Source organism: Lepisosteus platostomus, chromosome 16, assembly GCF_059453375.1.
Source record: "Lepisosteus platostomus isolate fLepPlt1 chromosome 16, fLepPlt1.hap1, whole genome shotgun sequence".
NCBI classification, from domain to species: domain Eukaryota; kingdom Metazoa; phylum Chordata; class Actinopteri; order Semionotiformes; family Lepisosteidae; genus Lepisosteus; species Lepisosteus platostomus.
In genome coordinates this window covers 25,219,509-25,241,668 of record NC_142626.1, presented here as the reverse complement: position 1 = coordinate 25,241,668, position 22,160 = coordinate 25,219,509, and the positions used below count along the sequence as shown (strand labels likewise).

Genomic DNA, 22,160 nt, shown 5'->3' with positions numbered 1-22,160 from the left:
GGACATAGAACCGGGCCGCTTCTTGGACTTTACCAGCAGACTGGTCTGCGCCAACATCACACAGCTCCACCACCTGCTGGACGTGGATCAGGGCTGCTGGCGCAGCGTGGAGTGGGCATGTGACGCGCTGGGACTACACTCGCGGCGGTGTGTAGACAGGTTTCTTAGTCAGCTTCGCTCTGCTCTGCCTCTCGAGGAGATGCTGCTGGTCCAGGGTCTGTTCGAGGACCATCGCCTTCCAACCACACAGCCTCCTTTCCCTGGTCTGCTAGTATCTCCTGCGCTCAGTCCCGGACCGACGGGATCTCTCCTTGAGCCCCTTGCTTCAGAGGAGAGGTCTCTAGCTGGTGTTGGGGGGAAATGTCTGTACAGACTAGTCGTAACATCTAGACACCAGGCCCAGCTGTCCGCGCTCCCTGACACTCCCTGGAGGGCTCGTCTGGGAGTGCCGGATGACGTCCGGCCTGCCTGGGGTAGCCTCTACAGATTTCCCCTCAACAAGAGGGCTGGTGATCTGCAATGGAGGGTCCCGCACACCATCCTGGGGGTCAACTCATTTGTGTCGGTTCTGGACCCAGCGGTGTCTGACGCCTGTCCCTTCTGCGCTCAGAGGGAGACAGTGTTCCACTGATACAGCGCCTTGTCATGGAAATATAACTATCAAGGAAGCCACAAGAGAGAGTTCTCACCTGAGTAAGGTCTTTATTTCAGTATTGCAATATTGGGAGCCCTGCTGCCACTTCGCAAAGTGCAACCAGAGACTCAATTTGTTACAAGCAGTACAGGGTTTTTATAAGACGTTGCGCTGTAAAAAAGCTCAGCGCTTTGCTCCTTCTAAAACTTCCCCTTTCCCTAAGACAAAACAGATTACATCATAGAGCGAGAGAAGAAGCACTAGATTTGTTTTTCAAAGCTAATCAGTTACTTTCGGCTAATTCTAACGACCCAGACAGCATATATTGTTTTGGTACATTGTCTTCTAAAGTAACCTAAACAGTGTACTTTGTTGACGCACTGTTTTCTAAAATTCTGCACGTACTGTAGCACAGCAATTACATCCTTGAAATATATTATCTAAAAGCACCAATATATTTTTTGCAAAGCTCTCAACATTTTAAGAATCAATTTACTTATTAGATTTCCACTTCAGCCTGCCCCCACCTGTCGCCCATGTTTTCCGTACTGATCCGGCTCTTCACCAACCTTGCCCTGGTCTTCAACGACATTATTTTCGTGTTTGGGGTGGGTCGTACAAAAAAACGGAAAACTCAGACCCTCCTCGCCAATTTTCTGCTGGGCCAGGCCAAACTCACCATCTACAAGACTCGGAAAAATAAAATCTCTGGTTCCGGGTCTGTAGACTTGGTGAGGATGTTTGAAGGGTTGGTGAAGAGCAGGATATCGTTAGAATTTTTGTTTTATAAATCTCATAATGACCTCAGAACGTTTGAAAAGCATTGGTGTTTTGGAAATGTCCTGTGCAGGATTGTTAATAATGAAAGATTATTATTCCAATTATGATTTTATTTTCTTAATTCTTGAAATGGGGTTTTAAGACTCAAGATTAATACTTTGTTTTTTCTGTCAATAAAGTTTGATTGAACTCTCTCTCCTCTCTCTCTTTTCCACTGTATTCTTCCTCTCTCACACTCTTCATCTCCTCTCTCTTTTCCACTCTATTCTTTCTCTCTCACACTATTCCTCTCCTCTCTCTCTTTTCCACTCTATTCTAGAAAGCCAGGACCAGCTGTCTGATCAGGGTGAGTCTGTGAAGTCTAAAGACTGGTCAGTTACTAAACTGAGAGATCTGTAGCAACTCCATCACAGGCTTGAAGCTCCGCAGTGATTAATGTTTGGGCACAACACACCAGGGTATAGTTCTGCACATCTGTGCCACTCACATCCTCTCTAGAGCACAAAGCTGTTGGCCTTTTGGTATTGGTCCCTTCCTGTATTGTCCAATCTGAATTTTTCTTAAGGCTTGACATCACCTCATCATCTGTGCCTAGGGGCTGCACAGTGATGCAGAGGTGAGCATAGCAGCCCTGCGGATCCCAGGTTCAATCCCTGACCTGGAGTGCTATCTGTGTGGAGTCTGCATGTTCTCACCTTGTCACATGGGTCTTACAGTCCAAAGCTGTGCTGGTAGGTGTGTCTGTGTGTGCCCTCTGATGGCCTGGAGTCTCCTTACCTGATTTGTAACAGAGGTCTTAAACCCAAGCAGGAGTTAAAATATAGGTATCTTATGAACAATCTGCCAGAACTAACGCTTGCCGTCTACAATTTCAGTAGCAGGCTGATATACAATTTTGGCTCTGCATAAAGGAGAAATGTCAAATGACGAGGATGTTGGATATGTACATGTGCAAGAGAGTAGTTCAAGACAGGGCAAACCGCCAGTCCTACTGAAGCCTTCAGTGACTTTTCTTCTGCGCCATTCTTTGAGATTAAAGAGAGAATTCCCCCCGTGATGTTACCAGGTTTGATGTTTAACCAAAGTGAAACAGGAAAAATACCCTTTTTTTCTGTCATTAGGGTCTTAAGGCATTAAGGATCTGTGCCTGTGGCTGGAAGGGTTTGCAGGTTCAAATCCCGCAGCCGGCAGAGGAATCCTACTCTGTTGGGTCCCTGAGCAAGGCCCTTATCCCCAACTGCTCCAGGGGCGCTGTATAAATGGCTGACCTGCGCTCTGACCCCCAGCTTCTCTCCCTGTCTGTGTGACTCATGGAGAGCAAGCTGGGGTATGCAAAAAGACACATTCCTAATGCAATAAATTGTGGCTGATGAAGTGATCTGGTCTTGTCGATGATTACAACGTTGGAGTTAAAGAGGACATTAGGCGCCCTCTCATGGCTTTGGGCAGAATTACAGGCTGCCCTGCCGCACCTCAGAACAGAAGTTACATCTTTACACAAAGGGTGGTGGGGGTGTGGAACCAGCTACACAGCCATGTTGTTGAAGCCGATACCCTGGTTTCTTTCAAGAAACAGCAGGATGAGATCCTCAGATCATGACACTGGGGGCAGTTCTATACACAAAGAGTAGCGGGGTTGTGGAACATGCTAACCCAGCCATGCTGTTGAAGCCAATGCCCTGGCTTCTTTCAAGAAACAGAAAATGTCTGCTATGATTTTAAGATTCCGCTAGATGATGGCTTGTCTTGCCCAGGTGTGGGCATAGATAACCTGGCGTGATTCAGTTCCTGGGTGAAGGAGGGAGGCAGTTCTATACACAAAGAGTAGCGGGGGTGTGGAACATGCTCTTGAAGCCAATGCCCTGGTTTCTTTCAAGAAACAGCAGGATAAGATCCTCAGATCATGACATGGGCGTGGGGGCAGTTCTATACACAAAGAGTAGCGGGGGTGTGGAAAATGCTGTTGAAGCCAATGCCCTGGCTTCTTTCAAGAAACAGAAAATGTCCGCTATGATTTTAAGATTCTGCTGGATGATGCTCAGATGTGGGCATAGCTAGCCTGGCGTGATTCAGTTCCTGGGTGAAAAGGGAGAGTTTGGTGCCCAGCTTGTCTGTGGTTCATTGCAAACGATCACCCTGCTTACTTACAGCCTGGAGGAGGGAGGTAACTGTCAGGTCTCACCACTGGAGGTGTCTATGTTCACTTTGAGCCTCTGGGCAATACATGTATGTGTATTTATAACTCTCCAGAACCTCTGCAGACTAACCATTGGGTACTATTGGCTGCAGAGTTTGTCGTGAAAGTCGTGAACTTTGCGAACATACCGTTTGTTGCAAACTCACATTCAAATTCCCACTCATTGCAACATGAAGCGGCCCTTCCTGCTCACTAGTCCCTGTGATGACTAATGTACCGAGGTGTACGAGTGAATAAGTTCAGGTTCACCCCTTCACCCCAACTGCTCCAGGGGCGCCGTATAAATGCCCGACCCTGTGCTCTGACCCCCAGCTTCTCTCTCCCTGTCTCCTGGAGAGCAAGCTGGGGTCTGTGAAAAGACACATTCCTAATGCAAGACATTGGATACGGCCGATAAAGTGATCTTGAGTTCTGATTTGATCAAATCTGATTGATCTGATGTAAATCTGTACCAGTCAGAACCAGGGATACAAGCTTTGATGTAATCTCAGGTGTGAAGGCCACTATCCACCCACCCATTTCCTAACTGCTCCTCCCAATTCAGGGTGCACAGGGGAGCTGGAGTCTATCCCAGCAAGCAACAGGCACAAGGCAGGGTACACCCTGGATGGAATGCCAGTCCATCACAGGGCACACACAGACACTCACATCAGGGCCAAATTTCACCTTCCAGTATGTCTGGACCGTGGGAGGAAACCGACACGAACACGAGGAGAACACGCAGACTCCACACAGACAGCACCCCAGTTCTAGAACTGAGACCAGGACCTCAGTGCTGTCAGTATCTTATATAAATAGTTGAAGGAGGGAGCTGGGTCAGCATGACTTGGTGGCAAAGGAACAAGTAAAGATTTATTCCACGCTGAAAAGATGAGGAAAAAAACACAACGTTTCGGCTGTAGAGCCATCTTAGGGTGTACTGTTTCTTTTCTTCTGTTTTTCAGCATGGAATAAACCTTTAATTGTTCCTTTTATATAAATATACTTGTTTTCTTTACCTACAAGGATCAGAACTGAACTGTACAGTATATGATTAAGACACGGTGTCAGGTTTCACGCCACCTGCCCTGACCGCGGTTGGAGTTTTTCCCAAGTCATTGCGGGCGCAAGGGATCGTGGTGAAATTGCCGCATCCAGCAGAAACGTAGAATGAAAACAGGTGTCCAGTAGAAGAGACGGTTACACGGTTAGGCAATAAGTACTGGGCTTTTCGAAATATTGTGTTTTCTTGCTGATACCCGACGTTTTCAGAGATTTCCCAGACTTAGCTTTGTCGCTGCATTTAAAGACACATCGTTTTATGGTGTCCCCCTTTAAAAAATAAACTGTAAATGAACAGAGTACCAAGGGGAACCCTGTCTTTCCAGAAGCCACGCTTATTTGTGTTGAAAACAAAGTTCTGCCGTTTTCTAAAAAGTCATAATTAGGCTTGTCACGAATCCTTCGACTGTTGCTGGACACAAATGACCGTAAAACATCTACCGTTAAAATCAGAAGGAATTGTTAATCTCTATTTTTTACCTGTTCACGGGTTCAACCTGTAATATTTTAGCGGGTTAAAATGTGTGTTTATTACATTTAACAACATTCAATCGCAGCCGCGCCGCTTTAAGATGAAATATGTTCTTTTTTCCAGACGCGTCTCTCCCACTGTGACGAATGGAGTGGTCTGAAACCCCCTCAATTTTCTGAGTAAAATTGAAAGACGTGTCCAAGCACACCGAATAATCAACGGGCCTCCCTTTAACACGGCAAATGAACCAGCTCCAGGCGCACAGCGGTCTGAAAGTCGACTTTAACAGAAGTTAAATATTCTTCGTAATATTTTTGAGCGCAGGGCGCCTATTTTTACAGTACATCAGTGCACCTCAGGGCGGTGTTCATCAGGTACCTCAGCGATATTACCTCAGGGTGCCGCTGTAACCAGGAGCGCAGATCTGTCGGCCACAGCCTGATGTAGCTCTACATTAACAATAATAATAATTGCTTACACTTATATAGCGCTTTTCTGGACACTCCACTCGGAGCTCTGTACAGGTCATGGGGATCCCCTCCACCCCCAGCAGTGTGTACCCCCACCTGGATGAGGCCCAGTCCGCTCCCCACACCCCAGCTCTCAGTGGGGAGGAGAGCAGAGTGATGGAGCCAGTTCAGAGAGGGGGGTTATTAGGAGGCCATGATGGGTAAAGGCCAGGGGGAAATTTGGCCAGGACACTGGGGTAACACCCCTACTCTTCTCGAGAAACACCCTGGGATTTTTAATGACCACAGAGAGGCAGGACCTCGGTTTTATGTCTCATCTGAAGGACGGCGCCTGTCCCCGTCACTATACTGGGGCATCAGGACCCACACAGACCCCATTACATGCACCAATATTCCAATGTATTTTTATATAGCACCTTTCACAACAAGGTTGCCCCCCAGGGCGCCAACAAGCAGGGGATCGTTAGCAATGAAACACCGGAATGTATCTATACCGCAGCGCTGTATGAGTTAGCGATGTTTTTTTTAAAAAAACTACTGCGTTGCGAGTAATTGCGATACGTCCCACCCCCTGCGTCCGCTGTGCTTTCCTGAGCTCCCAACCCAACCGGTAGCAGGAGTTTCCGTAGTTACCAGGGTTTCACAGGAGAGGGGAGTCCGCAGGGCATTTGGATGAGCAGCAACAAGTGAAAACGGCCAAGAGCCAGCTTTCACCGTCTATCTGCACACACGGGCGCTGCTGGAGCTGAACCCGCCGCGGACGCGATGTCGGACCCAGGTTAGCCTCGCCCTGTTGGACTTATCGGGGAGGGCGGGGAGTTTCACACATCCGAACCGCTGCTTCCCTCACTGCAGGCGGAAGCTAAGACAGCGATCGGTAGCGAAACGGGGGGGTTTCACCCCTGAAGTTGTGACAGACGGACCTGTATTCCACATATGCGCGAACAAGGCTGGGTTTTGGCCCGATCGCTTGATGCAGTCGCTATAGGAGGCAACAAATCTTAAGCATTTTTGTGTCAGCTTGGCCCGGAGTTGTGTATTTCCGCGATATAACATGAGTTCTATGTTGCAAGAGGCTGTGAACACGGCTCGCTCGGACTATGATTTGATCTCATTCAGACTGAACAACCGCTGCCGATCGCCCGTTCAGACGTTTTCACCAAAAAATCACTCCCACCCACCTTGAAGTATATATGCATTTGTATGCTTAACGCCGCAGGTGAATCGGCCGTTTCGTTTTGCGGTTTATACTCATATTTTCCACCTGGGTCCAGAGCGGCTGTATTTCAGTTCCCTGCTAGTTCCGACAGTAGGCTGTTGAACTAATGTGCAGCTGGGAGAGACTGAGTACTTTCCTGACTTCAACACACGGTGTGGCACAGTAGCTCAGGTGGGGAGCCGCGTCAGCAGGCGTAGTCTGCAAAGGAGCGAGTAATAGGTTTATTCCCGGCTGAAAGGAGAAGACAGAAAACGCAACGTTTCGGCTGTGAAGCCTCCTTCAGGTGTAGTACAGTGTGGTGAAGTCTTGTGAATGGCAATCCTACCGCGAAACGTACTGCTCTCGTTCACCTTAACAATCACAGTCTTCATCGCCTTTCAGAGAAGAGCATCATTGTGGTCTTCATAAATTAGTGCTTATTAATAATGTTCGCATATCCCAGTAAATCGAGGCGGAAGCTGCAAAGGTTAACAATCGTTGTTTTAAACCACCGCTCTGTCAGTGTGTCGTAGCATCACGCCCTCAAAGATTAATGGACGGCACTGATTTTTATACCCGAGACGAGCGCCCCCTGGTGTTCATTTTCCACCACAATGACGAGGGAAACGCACCCATCCAGCTTCGAACAGGTTCTGGCAAGTCAGGGGCGCCGGGGAAACCGGATCTTATCCCAGCAAGCAACGGGCACAAGGCGGGGCACACCCTGGACGGGACACCAGTCCATCACAGGACACACACAGACACTCGCACCAGGGCCAGTTTTCCCAGAAACTAATGAAACCACCAGCATGTCTGCACTGTGGGAGGAAACTAATGGAAAAATCGGCAGAACGTGCAAACTCCACCCAGATAGATGCCCACGAATGGAACCCAGGGCCCAGGTGCTGCAAGGCAACAAGACTAACCACTGCACCACTCTTTCTATTTAATTTTGTTAATAATTTAGTTTTGTAATAAAATTAATAATAATCATAATAATTGCTCACACTTATATAGCACTTTTCTGGACACTCCACTCACAGCGCTTTACAGGTAATGGGGATCCCTTCCACCACCACCAATGTACCCCCACCTGGATGAGGTGCCAGTCCGCTCCCCACACCCCAGCTCTCAGTGGGGAGGAGAGCAGAGTGATGGAGCCAGTTCAGAGAGGGGGGCTATTAGGAGGCCATGATGGGTAAAGGCCAGGGGGGAAATTTGGCCAGGACACTGGGGTAACACCCCTACTCTTCTCGAGAGACACCCTGGGGTTTTTAATGGCCACAGAGAGTCAGGACCTCGGTTTGACGTCTCATCCGAAGGACGGCGCTTGTTTACAGTCTAGTGTCCCCGTCACTATACTGGGGCATCAGGACCCACACAGACCGCAGGGTGAGCGCCCCCTACTGGCCCCACTAACACCTCTTCCAGCAGCAGCCTCAGCTTTCCCAGGAGTCTCCCCCTCCAGGTACTGGCCAGGCTCACACCTACTGAGCTCCAGTGGGGCTGCCAGTTGTGAGTTGCAGGGTGATATGGCCGCTGTTCTGTGCATGAATAGAACAGAAATTGTTAGACACAAATTATTATTTTTTCCATTCTACTCCATGGTTGCTGTTTAAGTGCTCACGGTGCGGAAGACAGCCTGTGCTGTTTTGGAATACACGTGAGGAGCTGGCCTGGCTGTTTTTGTCCGATACAGTTTGCCCTGAAAGGCGCAGTGATAACTACATGGGTCTCGTGGGTCTGTGGTCCCTGCAGGCAAGGTGATCTCCTATTCCGAGCTCAAGGCCCTCCTGGGGAAGAGCCCAGACCTGCTGCTGGTTGACGTGCGCACCCAAGAGGAGGTGGACAAGGGGAAAATTCCAGGCTCTATCCACATTCCCGGTAAGCCTCTTACAGCCCGGCTCTTGAAAACACAAGGCAAGTCCTAACGATAGGAGGGGGGGCATTCAGCCATATCGAGCCCATTCTTGAAAAATAAACAGATTGTCGGGTTCAACAGCCTGGCTGTGCAGCTTGTTCCATACCCCCACCTCCTCTGTGTAAAGAAGGACCTCTTGTCCTGACTGGAGGATCTCACCCAGCTGTGTCTTGAGAGCAGCCAGGGTAGGGGCTTCAACGACAGGTCTGGGCAGCTTGTTCCACACTCCCATCACCCTTTATGTAAAGGGGTATTCCCTGTCCCGACTGGAGGATCTTATCCAGCTGTGTCTTGAGAGCAGCCAGGGTAGGGGCTTCAACTAAGGGCTGGGCAGCTTATTCCACACCCCCACCACCCTCTGTGTAAAGAAGGACCTCCTGTCCTGACCGATGGATGGCATCCAGCCATTTCTTAGAAAGCAGCAGGGACAGAGGAGTTTTAAAGCCCCCTCCCTGGTCTGGATTTATGTTTTTTGACCTCTTTGTGTAAAAAAAATGTGTAACATTCTGAGCCAGAAGACCGTGACTAACATCATCTGGGTTTCTCACAGGCTAGAGCACAGCTGGGTCTTTCATATATACTGTCAACTCCCTTCAAAGAACGATCAAAGAAATCAATAACCAATAAAAAACTCAAATCTGAGTGATAAGGTAAGTCCTGCACCTATCGCAATGTTTTGCTCACTTTCCACCCAGAAGCCTGAGGAGTCTTAAGTATAAATGAGCAAAAACCTAGTGTTAAGGACTGTTTTTTTAAAAACTTTTAGGTTAGATACTAAAATTAAAAGTGCCCACACTTAATTTATGATGTTGCTGAAGCTTCATCAGGGGATACTTAATAATCATTTATCATTTTATTACTAATAAAATAAGTAATTGGAGCGGTGGCTAAGGATCTGTGCCACTGGCTGGAAGGTTGCCGGTTCGAATCCTGTGGCCGGCAGAGGAATCCTACTCCGTTTGGCCCCTGAGCAAGGCCCTTCACCCCAGCTGCTCCAGGGGTGCTGTATAAATGGCCAACCCTGCGCTCTGACCCCCAGCTTCTCTCTCCCTGTCTGTGTGTCTCCTGGAGAGCAAGCTGGGGTCTGTGGAAAGACACATTCCTAATGCAAGAAATTGTATATGGCCGATAAAGTGATCAGAACTTAAAATTATATAAATAAAAACAATGATTTAATTAATTAAATAAATGGAATCTGGTTCTGTTTGACTATATTTCCATTCCCTTATGTCCTACATGACTTCCTTTCAGGTTTTTATTACTGTGAAGGTGCCCTGAGCTTTTGCTCGGCCTCACTGCGTGCCCGCTTGCTTTAATCTTGTCTATCCGAAAAGGCCTCGTACCCGGAACCCCACCCTCGTCCCCGTTTCTTCCGGATACCAGGGACTGTACTGTACTGGGACTGTCTGACCTCCCAGCTGTGCAGTTCTGATTGTAATGCAGTGGCGCGTTTCCTCTCCCGCCCTGTAGTGGGCGCTGTGGAGCGGGAGCTGGCCCTGGACCCGGCGGCCTTCCAGGACAAGTACGGCGTGCAGAAGCCCCCCCCGGACGCCCCCCGGCTCGTCTTCCACTGTCAGATGGGTCGCCGAGGAGCAACGGCCACAGAGACAGCACGCGCCCTCGGATTCGAGAAGTATGCTTTCCTGGCGATCCAGTTCGCCCTGTGCCTCTTAAAGCTATTTCAGTACAGGCCTTGCAATCAACTGCTGAGCCGCTAATTTGCTCCTTCTATCTGATTAATTAATCATGTTGGTTCGATTTGGTAATTAATTGATTAGCAAGCCAAATCTGGGATGGATCACCCCGTCCGACAGCACCCTGTCACTGGATTAGAGGGTATCGATGAGGAATAGCTGACACTGGTGATAAAGGGCGCCTCCTATTGGTCGACGCCAGGAAGTACTCCCGACAGCTTTGGTCTATGAGTTGGACCTGGGGTCTCCTTGGAGTTTCCCCCGGGAAAGATCAGGGTTCTCCCAGGGTGGGGATGACCAGTAGGTATGGTGGGAAGAGCACCTCTTACTGGTGGACACTGAGAATACTGATCGGGTCAGTTCAGGCTAAGCTCCTGGGATGACTGAAAGTTGTTATTGCAGTTATGTCATGTAAGTAGTGATGAAACTAATTCAGTTCATCTTCGGCAGGGAAACCAGGATATAATATTGAGAAGAAACGGTATTTGAAGTTTCTTAAGGGAAACTTGCTCTCCAGTGCATCACAGTGCACGCCACCTGGTGTTTTTTCCTGCTGCTTATGGAGTCCTTCGTAACTGAGGGCGTTTTCTCTCTCTCTCTCTCGTTTCTTTCAGGGCCCGGAATTATGCTGGCGGATATAAGGAGTGGGCAGAGAAGGAGAGGTGCTGAAGTTGCCCGCATCGCTATATAAACCCTGCGGGTTTTTGGATCTCTGTATTCCGAACTTGCAACCTAGTTGCAAAAGTGATCAACACACACACTGCTGTGGAAATGCCTAGACTTATATAGCGCTTTTCTGGACACTCCACTCAAAGCGCTTTACAGGTCATGGGGATCCCCTCCACCACCACCAGTGTGCAGCCCCACCTGGGTGAGGTGCCAGTCCGCTCCCCACACACCCCAGCTCTCAGTGGGGAGGAGAGCAGATGAAGCCAACTCATAGATTAATTCACAATAGCAGATGAACGTTTTCAGCATCAAAAATGTACCTACTGTAACAGTTTTACTCGAGTTTTCTAGCATTTTGAACAATTCGGATCTAGTACTGCTGCTCGGTGTGGGGGGAAAACTGGGTTTCAAATGTCATCATCGAGTTAAATCTCAAATTCCCTCCGGCAAGACTGCTTAACGACGTGGTCAAAAGGTAAACTACTAATGAGCGGCCACCAGAAAGTGTTGCGGTGGTTGATCGCACCCTCTTTATCCATCTTATTTAATTGGCTCGTAGGCGGGTGTCCTCATTAACAGCGTCCTCTCCTCTCTACACGTTTAGAAAATGTAAAAGGCTTCTGGCTGGGCTGCAGAAACACAGGTCAGGACAGTCTGTTAGCATGAAGCATGAAATTGCAGTAGGCGATACCAGAGGCAGGGTGTAATCCGAATTCGCGAGCGCATTCAGTAATTAACGAGAAACCGCAATTCGCGAGCCCAGGACAGCTGCCCTAACAAGTAGAAGAACTTCCTGAGCGCCGTATCCGGAAGGAATAGGATGAAGATTCGTGTTGCTTTGACTACAGAGCCTTCCGATATTGCTAATCGGTCAACACTGTTGTCTTCAATTAGGCTGTGAAGCTCTTAGCTTCTAGCAGAGATGTCGCCTTTAAATTTTATCTATATGTAATATGATTCTTCACAGCAAAGAGAAACTAGAGCCAATACATGGTTTTAGTCTCTTTAAGCCTGAAATTACCAAATGCAAAATATCCCAGACATCTGCACAGCAGTGCGTATGTTCACGAGGTCAGGAGATGCTAAAACGTCCTTATTTTAGATTGTTAAACTGGAACTGAAATAAAGCCATTTTCCGTTCTGGACATCTGGTCGGTTGTTTTTGTTCGACGGGCTTGACAAAACAAAACGAACGTTTTGTATTCCATACCGAAAAGAAACGAGACACCGTCGTGGTTGAGAAAGAGCCGGCCCTGTTTTCTGTTTTTCAAGGGTCTTTCTACTTTGGGCTTGGTGCGGTTTCTCTCTTTTTTTAAAAAAAAACCACCTTCACCTCCTCTGGATCATAATCCGGTGTTTCTCCGACGCTGCGCGGCGTGTCGGAAAGCCGAGCTGGTGGCTGCTGTCGGGGCGGATCTGTTGCGACGTTTTTTTTTTCTGTCTTTCTCTCCTGCTGGTTCTCTATAATCTTTTTTTTCCCCCCTGGTAGGTTTTCCCATCTTTGGATCTTTGAGTCCTGGTGCGCTGTCTGCTTTCTCTTCCCGAGTTTTTTTTCCCTTCATTAGTCTGCTCGAGCCGTTTAGTATGGAAGCGACTTAGTAATTCTTTAGCTCAGCTGGCAAGACCTGGGTTCGAGCCCATGCAGGGAGGCACGAAGTAGGGTGGGAGAGGCGAGGGCACAAGCCCTAGAACCCGAATCCGTTACCATAACAAGAGGACAATGAAATATGGGCTTTTTCGAAGTCGCAAATGTGAGATATAAAGTCGCAATTCTGAGATACCATAGCGCGTTTTTTTTTTACTCCCTGGCGGAAAAGGGCTTCCATAGGTTTAGTCCAAACTTTTGCTCCGCTTGGACTTAAGCGTCTTGGGAGGGTGAATTTGTTTTATTCCTTTACGGTTCTGCTTCTGAAGTATAACCTTCCTCCCCCCCGTCTCTGCCCCCCTCGGTTCATCGCAAGCTCTGCCACCTTTCCTTTAACGTAGCGCTTTTCTAATATTTGAAACCCCCATCTTTTAAATCGCCTTTAGGCCTTGAACTGGGCTAAGTTTTTATTTTTTTGAAGAGTATTCTGTCATTAGAAATTGCAGTGTTGAATCGTATTCTCCATGAGCATTGTTTCAGGGTTAAATAGGTTAAGAGTCAGGAATAGCCCATACATATTAGCTGTAACAGTTAAAAATGCCAGTGCATTACATGCCAAACGCAACAGTTTGAAAAGCTGGAGCCTTTTCTTTCAAACTTTTGCTTTTAAGTCATCATTCCCATTTAGGGCAAAGCAGTGCAGAGAGCCATATAGGCAAGAAACAAATTGTGAAGATGATATTGAAATATCACTTTTCCTAAAAATCCTTTCCGTCCTAGAACACAACCATGCCATCAAACATCCTCCATGTTTTCTAATTATCCTAACCCTAGCTTAGGGTTTGACTAAAGTCCGTTGCCTTCAGCAGTTGGTTGAAAGGGATCGGATCAATAAGATGATCTCCTCTCCTCAGGATGAAATGTTTCCCTCCAACTTGCTCCTTTGCCACTCTGATGGTGCTGCAGCCTGCCTGCTCGGATGTCGTCCCTAGGGGGCGCTCTTACAGATGGGGGGGAGCTCGATTTCAGCTGCCACACCCCTCTTTCCTGACGCTTCCTTGTCCTACAGGCGTCTGGATCCGTGTCAGGTGGTCTTCAACCACACGCAGGAGGTAGCAGGTGGTCAGAGACCTGTACCAGATCGCCATCATTATGGAAATAAGCTCTCTATAATGACAAGAAACACCTGCCTTTGCATTTAATAATAATGATGATGTTGCTTTATCGGCCCTATACAATTTCTTGCATTAGGAACGCGTCTTTTCACAGACCCCAGCTTGCTCTCCATGAGAGACACAGACAGGGAGAGAAGCTGGGGGTCAGAGCGCAGGGTCGGCCATTTATACAGCACCCCTGGAGCAGCTGGGGTGAAGGGCCTTGCTCAGGGGCCCAACAGAGTAGGATGCCTCTGCCAGCTGCTGGATTTGAACCAGCAACCTCCCAGTCGCAGGCACAGATCCTTAACCACAGAGCCGTATAGCCAATTTGAACTGAGATCTTCGCCGACCACAGTCCGTTCGGGAGATGTGAACCCAGACTCTCGCCAACCGCAGACCAGCACCCCTTCACGACAAGCCACAACGCCACAATTGTCTCGCGTTTGCCCGCATTTGTCTCAGGCGGCCCTCCTCCAGCCTTGCAGGTGCCCCTGGGCTGATCCCTCCTGGGTGGGGTTCAAGCCTCCAATGGCCAGGAGGGCTGCCCGTTAACCAAGCAGGTTAAGCCAGTCGCACAGTGTCGCGCCAAGAATTCCACGCGCTCACTCCTTGGATGTTGGTGTCCCCGGTGAGCTATCGACGACACCTCAACACTTCAGCGTTCCCAGCTTGATTTTAAAAGCCGGCATCCTTATGCTCCAGTGCTACAGTTTGAATGCTATCGGGATGTGAGATTGAGTCCCGCACGTCACCATTAACGTGCGCCCATTAATTCTTATTTATAATCATCGCCCTTGCTGTTCTCATAATAATCATCTTCATCATTTTACACTTCTATAGCGCCTTTCAGGACCCTCCACTCGGAGCTCTTTCCAGGTCATGGGGATCCCCCTCCACCCCCCAGCAGTGTGTACCCCCACCCGGATGAGGCGCCAGTCCGCTCCCCACACCCCAGCTCTCAGTGGGGAGGAGAGCAGAGTGATGGAGCCAGTTCAGAGAGGGGGGTTATTAGGAGGCCATGATGGGTAAAGGCCAGGGGGGAAATTTGGCCAGGACACCGGGGTAACACCCCTACTCTTCTTGAGAAACACCCTGGGATTTTTAATGACCACAGTGAGTCAGAACCTCGGTTTTAGGTCTCAACCGAAGGACGGCGCCTGTTTACAGTCTAGTGTCCCCCGTCACTATACTGGGGCATCAGGACCCACACAGACCGCAGGGTGAGCACCCCCTGCTGGCCCCACTAACACCTCTTCCAGCAGCAGCCTCAGCTTTCCCAGGAGGAGTCTCCCCTCCAGGTACTGGCCAGGCTCCCACCTGCTGAGTCTCCAGCGGGGCTGCGGGTTTGTCCTTTGTCTTGTACTAATGCAGTAGCTCCAAGGTTCTGCACTGTATTTCCTGTGCTTCTAGCTCTGTTTACGTTACTTTAAGCGACACACTGACGGCAGACTCTTGCAAGAAGACACGGGCTGTATTTTGACACTTTATTGGCAAAAACGTGGAAAAGTGCAAGTCTAACAGTCAATAATAAGACTGAAGATCTAACGAGAGGGAGCAGTAAAAAAAAAAGTAGGAATCCCATATAGAAATGCAGCATAAAAAATATTCAAAATGCCCTTTATTTCCAAAGTCAGCATTTCACTTTGTCTGTGACAGGTGCAGATCAGCTTTAGGCTGCTAACAATGTTTTTAAAAGCAAGTTTTACAGATTTTTAAGGTGCAGATCTAGCAAGAGAACACAGAAGAGAAATGCCATCTTTTCACAGGATCTTTTTCATCTTGCCTATGGCTTCTCCCCTAGAGTAGAAGGAGTAAGAAAAAAGACGAGACTCTTATTTCACATTCTGTGCGTTAAAACAACCCAGGAGACAGGCACTGTTGTTCAAAAGCTAGAGATATTATTCTCCATCAGGCTTTCTGCCGAGTACTTTTCCAACTTGGTGTGGAAACAGTCCGGATCTGTTACCGTTAGGGGCAATTAAAACCGATTTTTTTTTAGCTTACAGTGGATTACAAAGGATCTGTACTCTGCAGTACAAAAAAGCAGCCTTTTATCATGATCTGCAGAGAAGAGCAAAAAAATGTTCATGAAGAGGGATTGCCTGTCAATTAGGCCTGGTTGATTCATGAATTGAACAGCTACTGCAATACTTCCTATTGGCTGCATATGTACTGTATAGTTCACCTTAAGTATTCGAAGACTCGACTGCAAGGTAAATTAAAGGTTTAGAAGCCTCACCAGAGTGCCCTTGCATGGATAACATCCCAAATTGCTAGAATAACTGAAAACACAACTGAAGGCACCCCGAGTCTCAAAGCTGATTCCTGGAGAGTGTGGTGTGTTCTGCTTTTATGCATGGATGCTCCAGCTACGGTGTTCAAGGGAACGTTTCCGCAGGTCTTTCCTCCCGGCGGCTGTCAGGGTGTATAACGCTGCCCTAGGACGAGGCTAGGACTGTTAGCCCCTCATCTGCTAATCTATGGACAGCATGGTGCTCCATTGTACTTTTTGAACAATCTGAATGAACCATATTTGCACATATTTTATTGTTTTTACAGTGACTATGATCATCATATTTTGCACACACCTATGTATTTATTTTTATTTATTTTATATTTGTTTTGTATAATTTTTCATCTATTCTGATGTCTGTTTTTGCTTGTCTTGGGCTAGACTGTTGTAACACATCAACTTCCCTGTGGGATCAATAAAGTCTTATCTATTTATCTTATGGTCCAAACTCAGTAAGTCAATCCATTAACCTCATTATGGACTTCATTGAACTAATAAAGGTTTTTTTCAGTTTCTTAAGATCTTTCACAGTTGGTTAAAGTGCACTTTGGTACACCTCCGAGCCTTGTTAGGAGCACTGTCATTATCCTGTTTGTTAAATAATTAGAGCAGGTCCTGACACCCCTATTCTAAGTGAAATGTTGATGCTCGTGTTGCCCATTGGAACTCCTGATTGTGTCTAGGATGTCTACACTGCAGTGTAAAGAGCAGCTGCCCCAAAATGCCTTTTACAGCAATCCACTGCAGGGTGGTTTAAGAGGAGAGAAATAAGTATTACAAAGCTGACCTCAGACTGAAAGAAATTCATATTTTAAAAAAGCATGACACCTGTGCTCAACTGAGTAAATACTGCAACACATTTTTTTTTCATGGATCAGTTATTGGAAATACAAAAAAGGTTACAAAACCAACTGAAAATAAGTAATTCATCGTTGTATCGAAGACAGGAAACAACATGTTGAATTATCAAGCGCCCTGGCATTCTTTAAGTGCTAGTTAAGTATAATAAATCTCTTTTGGTTTTTGAGGGCTCTTGTCTCAGGTGAAATCGCACGTCTTGCCTTAAAGCCAGGTCTTCATCCCCGGTCCTGAAGAGTTTCGCCAATTCACTGCTTGGAATCCAGCGATGGTGAAAAACCATGTTCACTCGAACCAAGATCCTTTTAATAAGGTGACTTTTTTTTAAATAAAGCACTTAAAATATCATTTGGCACCAAAAAACAAAAGTGAAGATACAGCATCCCTCCAGCTAGACTCGAGTTCCCTTTAATTAAACCGATGACCTGCTTCCTTGATTAAGTTACAAGTGTCGCCCAGTTGAGAGACGATAAAACAGGCGATTCAAGATGACTTAGTAGACTAACTGTCAGGACATCCTGTGACCCTCGTCCCGCGCCAGAATTCCTAAAAACTCGGAATTCTCTCTTTTACCTGGACCATCATCTCTGGAGTCGAGCTTCCAGTCCGATTTTTTTTCCCAGGTGGTCAGGAAAGGGCAGCTCTTATCTCAAAGCGAGACAGCGCTACGACCTGCCCGGACGAGAGCTGGGACGTTTGTTCGTTTTTACCTCTGTGCTCGCGGCGGCCGGGTTTTGAAGGAATCGGGGGATTTCAGTCCATCAGTACTGGGGGAGGGGGGGGGGGCGCCGCCGCCGCCGATCTGAAAAGTCGGTCCGAGCCCCCGGAGCTGCGCGGATCTTCCGAAACCTCCAATAGGGGCCTGGGATTTCAGAGTCTTTCGAGAGAAGGCACCTACGGTAACCTACGGTAACGTCCGGCACACGAAGGAACAATCTTGGTCCTCGATGTTTTAAGGTCACAAGGGGAGGGGGGAACAAACTTATTCTACCAAGGGATCAGCAGCCCTTTTTATTGGGGGTCTTTGTTTCAGTCTCTGCACTGGTCTCGGAGGGGGGGGGGGGACTGTGGGGGGTCAGCTCGAGCAGAAAGAGAAATCCGCCAACGGAAGCACTGAATGGAAAGCGTGAGTCCCGCCCCTTGGCGTTGTCGGACGTGGCTGGGAAATGCGATGTATTCATGTTTTTGGTGTCTGTCGTACAAGACGTCTGCGCTGCGTCCAGACGGTTTTGCTTCACTCGTCCGGGCGACGATAGGAGAACAGCCCCTTAGGAAGAGGCCTCAAGTTCAGTCAGGATTGCGGGGACGCGCGAGTCGACTCGCCACGCTGACGGCTCCTTCCGGACGGGCGGCCAATCAGGACGCCGGGTGGCAGAGCCTTCTGGGAGTCGGCCATTTTAAATAAGGTACCTGGGGCGGGATGCTACAATCTGTGTGCGGGCTTTTCGGCGTCTCTGCCCCGGTCCCACCCCCTCCCCGACACGATGACAGCCGGGAATCTGTGTCGCCCGTGAACTCTACCTCTCCCCTCCTCCTCGTCTCGGCAGGACCCCAGAAACACCCTGCTACAGGAATGCTGGGAAATGACTGGAAGCAGAAGGACAATGACCTGCTGGGAGACCCGTGAGCTGGACGAGCCTTGGGGGGGGGAAAGGGTGGGGGGAAGGCAGAGGGGAGCTGGGGAGAATGGAGACAGAGAGAGACGGGGGGGGGGGCAAGGGGGAGAGAGAGCGCAGGCGCCCAGCGGGGGGCGCTAGGGAGCCCGGCCGCGGCGCACGCAGACGTTGGGCTTGGCGGCGTGGCTGAAGCCCTGCTTGCACAGGCACTTGTAGGAGCCCGGGACGTTGACGCAGCGGCCGTTCTGGCAGGGGTAGGCCCGCGCGCTCAGCTCCGCGCACTCGTCGATGTCTGGGGGGAGGAGAGAGAGAGGGGGGGGGGGGACACGTGTCAGCAACTCCATTTGGCACCGCCACCTCCCGAGGAATTCTCTGCTCTTTCAAATGTGTGTCCCCACAACCCTAACTTTATCCTACAGAGACTCCACCGAACCCGTCCCGACAGTCACTGGGGAGGGGCCTGGTTTGGTAGCTTGAATACACGCAACACAGTAAAAACAGACTGAGCAGGACTGTGAAGACCAGCACTATCGCTGGTGCAAAACAGCTACAGAAGGCAGAAACAAGCAGCGCAGAAGACCAGTACAATCACCGCCCGTCATCACCTTACACAGCGGAGATCATTTCGAAGAACATGACACCTTCCATCCAGATCTGTCGATTTAGACCACCTCGATTCAAGTGCAGTACAACTAGGTTATCTTTTATTCCCACAGCTATAAACCTGCTTTATTTGGAGAAAAAAAATCATTGCATATTTTATTTATATTTATATTTTATCTCCTAATGCATGTCTCTTATTAGGTAATGGGTTCATGTGGTGTTAAATGTATTGCGTGCTTTGTTGATTCTGCCTGCAAAGTAAATTTCGGTATCTGGGACAATAACAGGAAGGAAGCTCATTTTTGGTCCAAAACTAATCCAAAACTAAGCAGCTGTTTGTGTTGGGAGAGCCTGGTGGGGGGGGGGTGTCTAGCCCAGTTGCTCTCCCTGATCTCTGACCCCTGTTTCAGTGGAAGGTCTCTTAAGTGCTAGAGCACTGTTCTGCCATCACTATGGCCAAAAGAGAGGAGAGAGAGATGGGTGATGGGAAAGGACGCAGCAAGAGGGGGAATGATGGGAAGGGAGGAAGGAGGAAGAGAGATGGATGATGGGAAAGGACGCACCAAGAGGGGGAATGATGGGAAGGGAGGAAGGAGGAAGAGAGATGGATGATGGGAAAGGACGCAGGAAGAGGGGGAATGATGGGAAGGGAGGAAGGAGAGAGGAGTTTGGAGGTTGTGTTCTGTAGGGTACCTACCGATGCAACGCATCCTGGTGTGGTCGAGCCTGAAGCCAGGGTTGCACTCACACATGGTGCCCAGGTAGGAGCGCACGCAACGCCCGTTGGCACAGCTGCACTCGTCCGAGTCCTCTTCCGAACTGTCTCCTTCTGGGAGAGAGGGACAGTGAAGGAGGAGGAGACAGAGAAACAGGTGGTGGAGAGAGAGAAAGGGATGATGGGAAAGGGCACAAGGCGGGATGATGGGAAGGGAGAAAGGAGGGAGACGTATAGGAACAGAGAGGAGAGAGGGATGATGGGAAGGGGCATACCATGAGGCAGTATGATGGGAAGGGAGAAAGGAGGGAGACATACTGTAGGTACAATTCTGACCCTGGTGTCCCGAACTCTCTCATACCTTTAACAGTCAATGTCTTGACTTCATACGAAGTAAAAGACTATATGTATTAACTATACTATAATAAACTACAATTTACTATACTATAATACATACTATATTAAAAAATAACTCTTTAATTGACTAGTCAGGTTGAAATAAAAACCAGAAGGCCCTGCGGGATCTGGACTGGAGAGCCCTGCTTTAGAGGGATTTAACTGGTCATTAACTTGATGAGACCCAGAATCCAGGAGCACCCAGGCCGTTCGCCCAGTTCTGTGCAGTAACCAAGCCCAGAGGCGTCTGGGGCCGACGGCGCCAGCTCACCGGGCTTGTAGTTGGAGAACGCAGCCAGGAACTCGCCTTCCCCGTCCGACTCGGTGTCCAGGTGCAGCTCGCACAGCCGGTTGAAGATAACTGGCCGGGACAGAAAGGGAGATGGTTGGCCCCCCTGTCCGCCTTGCAAACGAATTGTCCAGGCTTCGCACATTCGTAGACACAGAAAGGCATGCTGGGAGGGAGGGGGCGCAAACCAGAAAACTGTGCCCCCGGGTAGACCAAGCAGCTTTCCGATCATGCGATGTGTGCTGGGGACCACATTGACGATGGTGACCGGTCATGAATCCATGATTTGAACCGGCACTGATTTTGCAACACAGGGTAACAGTTCTAGCCTGCCTGTACGCATTTCTAACGAACAATACAACGGTAACAATTTAAAAATATATATATGTTTTTTAAAATGGGAGCCGTAGTCCCAATTTCTCAGACCGGGTATTAGATCTCGTGACAAAAATAAATCCACTGACGGTATCGCAAAATCTGACAACATTCCGAATTAGGCACAAAATACTTTTGGGAAAATGCTGGAGAGTCTCCGTGTTGTCGAGGGTTTGCACAAATTGTGACATGAAGCAGCCCTTCCTGCTCACTAGTCCCTGTGATGACTAATGCACTGAGATGTACGAGCGAATAAGTACAGGTTGTGCAGCAGACATTTCACCGCAGAAATGTTCCGGCGTGATCCGCAGGCAGAGTTAACCAGTGAGTAGTATTTGCCAGTGAAACCGCCTGGGAGAGAAGAGCAGTATTTCTACTGGATTAGAAGAGCTGGATCCACAAGCCTGCTTGTTTAGTGTCACAGGGCCTAGGTTAGGTTACCCTCATCCTAACCCTAACCTTAGCCCTAGCCCTAGCAGCAGGGCAGGGAATCCTGATAGCTTGACTGCACCCTGGGTTGCTGGGGGAGTCTGCTGTACTTCTCGGAAACTCTACCATGGCAAAGGTGCAGCAGATGGGGGTACCTGAGTTGCGCTGGGGGCAGGTGCGGCACTCGGGACCCCAGCCCCGGCCGTAGTGGCAGCAGCACTCGGAGTAGGTGACCCGCAGGCGGTTCTGGGGCATGCTGCAGATCAGGTCCTCGTCCACCTGCAGGAAGCACACGTCCTTGTGGGCAGCAGTGCGGTCTGGTGGAGGAGGAGAGGGAGAGAGAGAGAAAGAGACACAGAGACGCCTTACAGGTCTGGGAGCGCCTTCCCAGAATGCCCTCGCTGCGGAAGAACGCTCGCGTCAAGAGCTACTGCGTGTTCTGGGGGCGGCTTGTCAACTTGAACACCTGCTTAGCTTCACTGGCAGCCCCACTGGAGACTCAGCAGGTGTGAGCCTGGCCAGTACCTGGAGGGGAGACTCCTGGGAAAGCTGAGGCTGCTGCTGGAAGAGGTGTTAGTGGGGCCAGCAGGGTGCGCTCACCCTGCGGTCTGTGTGGGTCCTAATGCCCCAGTATAATGACGGGGACACTATATTATAAAAAGGCGCCGTCCTTCGGATGAGACGTAAAACTGAGGTCCTGACTCTCTGTGGTCATTAAAAATCCCAGGGCATTTCTCGAAAAGAGTAGGGGTGATTCCCCAGTGTCCT

At 49.0% G+C, this 22,160-nt stretch overlaps 3 protein-coding genes across 28 annotated transcripts in view; 2 read left to right on the top strand and 1 right to left on the bottom strand.

The window, feature by feature from the left end:
- The window catches only part of LOC148647083 (NACHT, LRR and PYD domains-containing protein 3-like), a 1,669,284-nt gene that overhangs the window by 622,354 nt on the left and 1,024,770 nt on the right, over positions 1-22,160 (top strand). The gene's annotated exons all lie outside the window — the stretch shown is intronic.
- Positions 6,179-12,221, top strand: LOC148647097 (thiosulfate:glutathione sulfurtransferase-like). 2 transcript variants are annotated; one of them, XM_088609367.1, is made up of 4 exons: positions 6,179-6,372; positions 8,551-8,676; positions 10,184-10,346; positions 11,022-12,221. In XM_088609367.1, exons 1-4 carry the CDS (start codon positions 6,360-6,362, stop codon positions 11,074-11,076), a joined length of 357 nt encoding a protein of 118 aa, XP_088465493.1. In that variant the 5' UTR covers positions 6,179-6,359; the 3' UTR covers positions 11,077-12,221. The 2 variants fall into 2 exon arrangements, with proteins under 2 accessions (XP_088465493.1, XP_088465492.1); XM_088609366.1 differs by lacking the exon at positions 6,179-6,372 and adding an exon at positions 7,320-7,448.
- LOC148647096 (latent-transforming growth factor beta-binding protein 3-like) overlaps positions 17,884-22,160 on the bottom strand; it is a 48,908-nt gene continuing 44,631 nt past the window's right edge. For 7 of the 9 annotated variants that reach the window (XM_088609343.1, XM_088609345.1, XM_088609347.1 and 4 more), the window contains 4 exons: positions 21,548-21,709; positions 20,571-20,660; positions 19,886-20,017; positions 17,884-18,877 (listed from right to left, as the gene is read on the bottom strand). In XM_088609343.1, the coding sequence (XP_088465469.1) occupies positions 18,723-18,877; positions 19,886-20,017; positions 20,571-20,660; positions 21,548-21,709 (539 nt within the window). In that variant the 3' untranslated portion in view covers positions 17,884-18,722. The remainder of the gene's footprint in view (positions 18,878-19,885; positions 20,018-20,570; positions 20,661-21,547; positions 21,710-22,160) is intronic. The other 2 variants (XM_088609340.1, XM_088609342.1) reach the window with 1 other exon arrangement.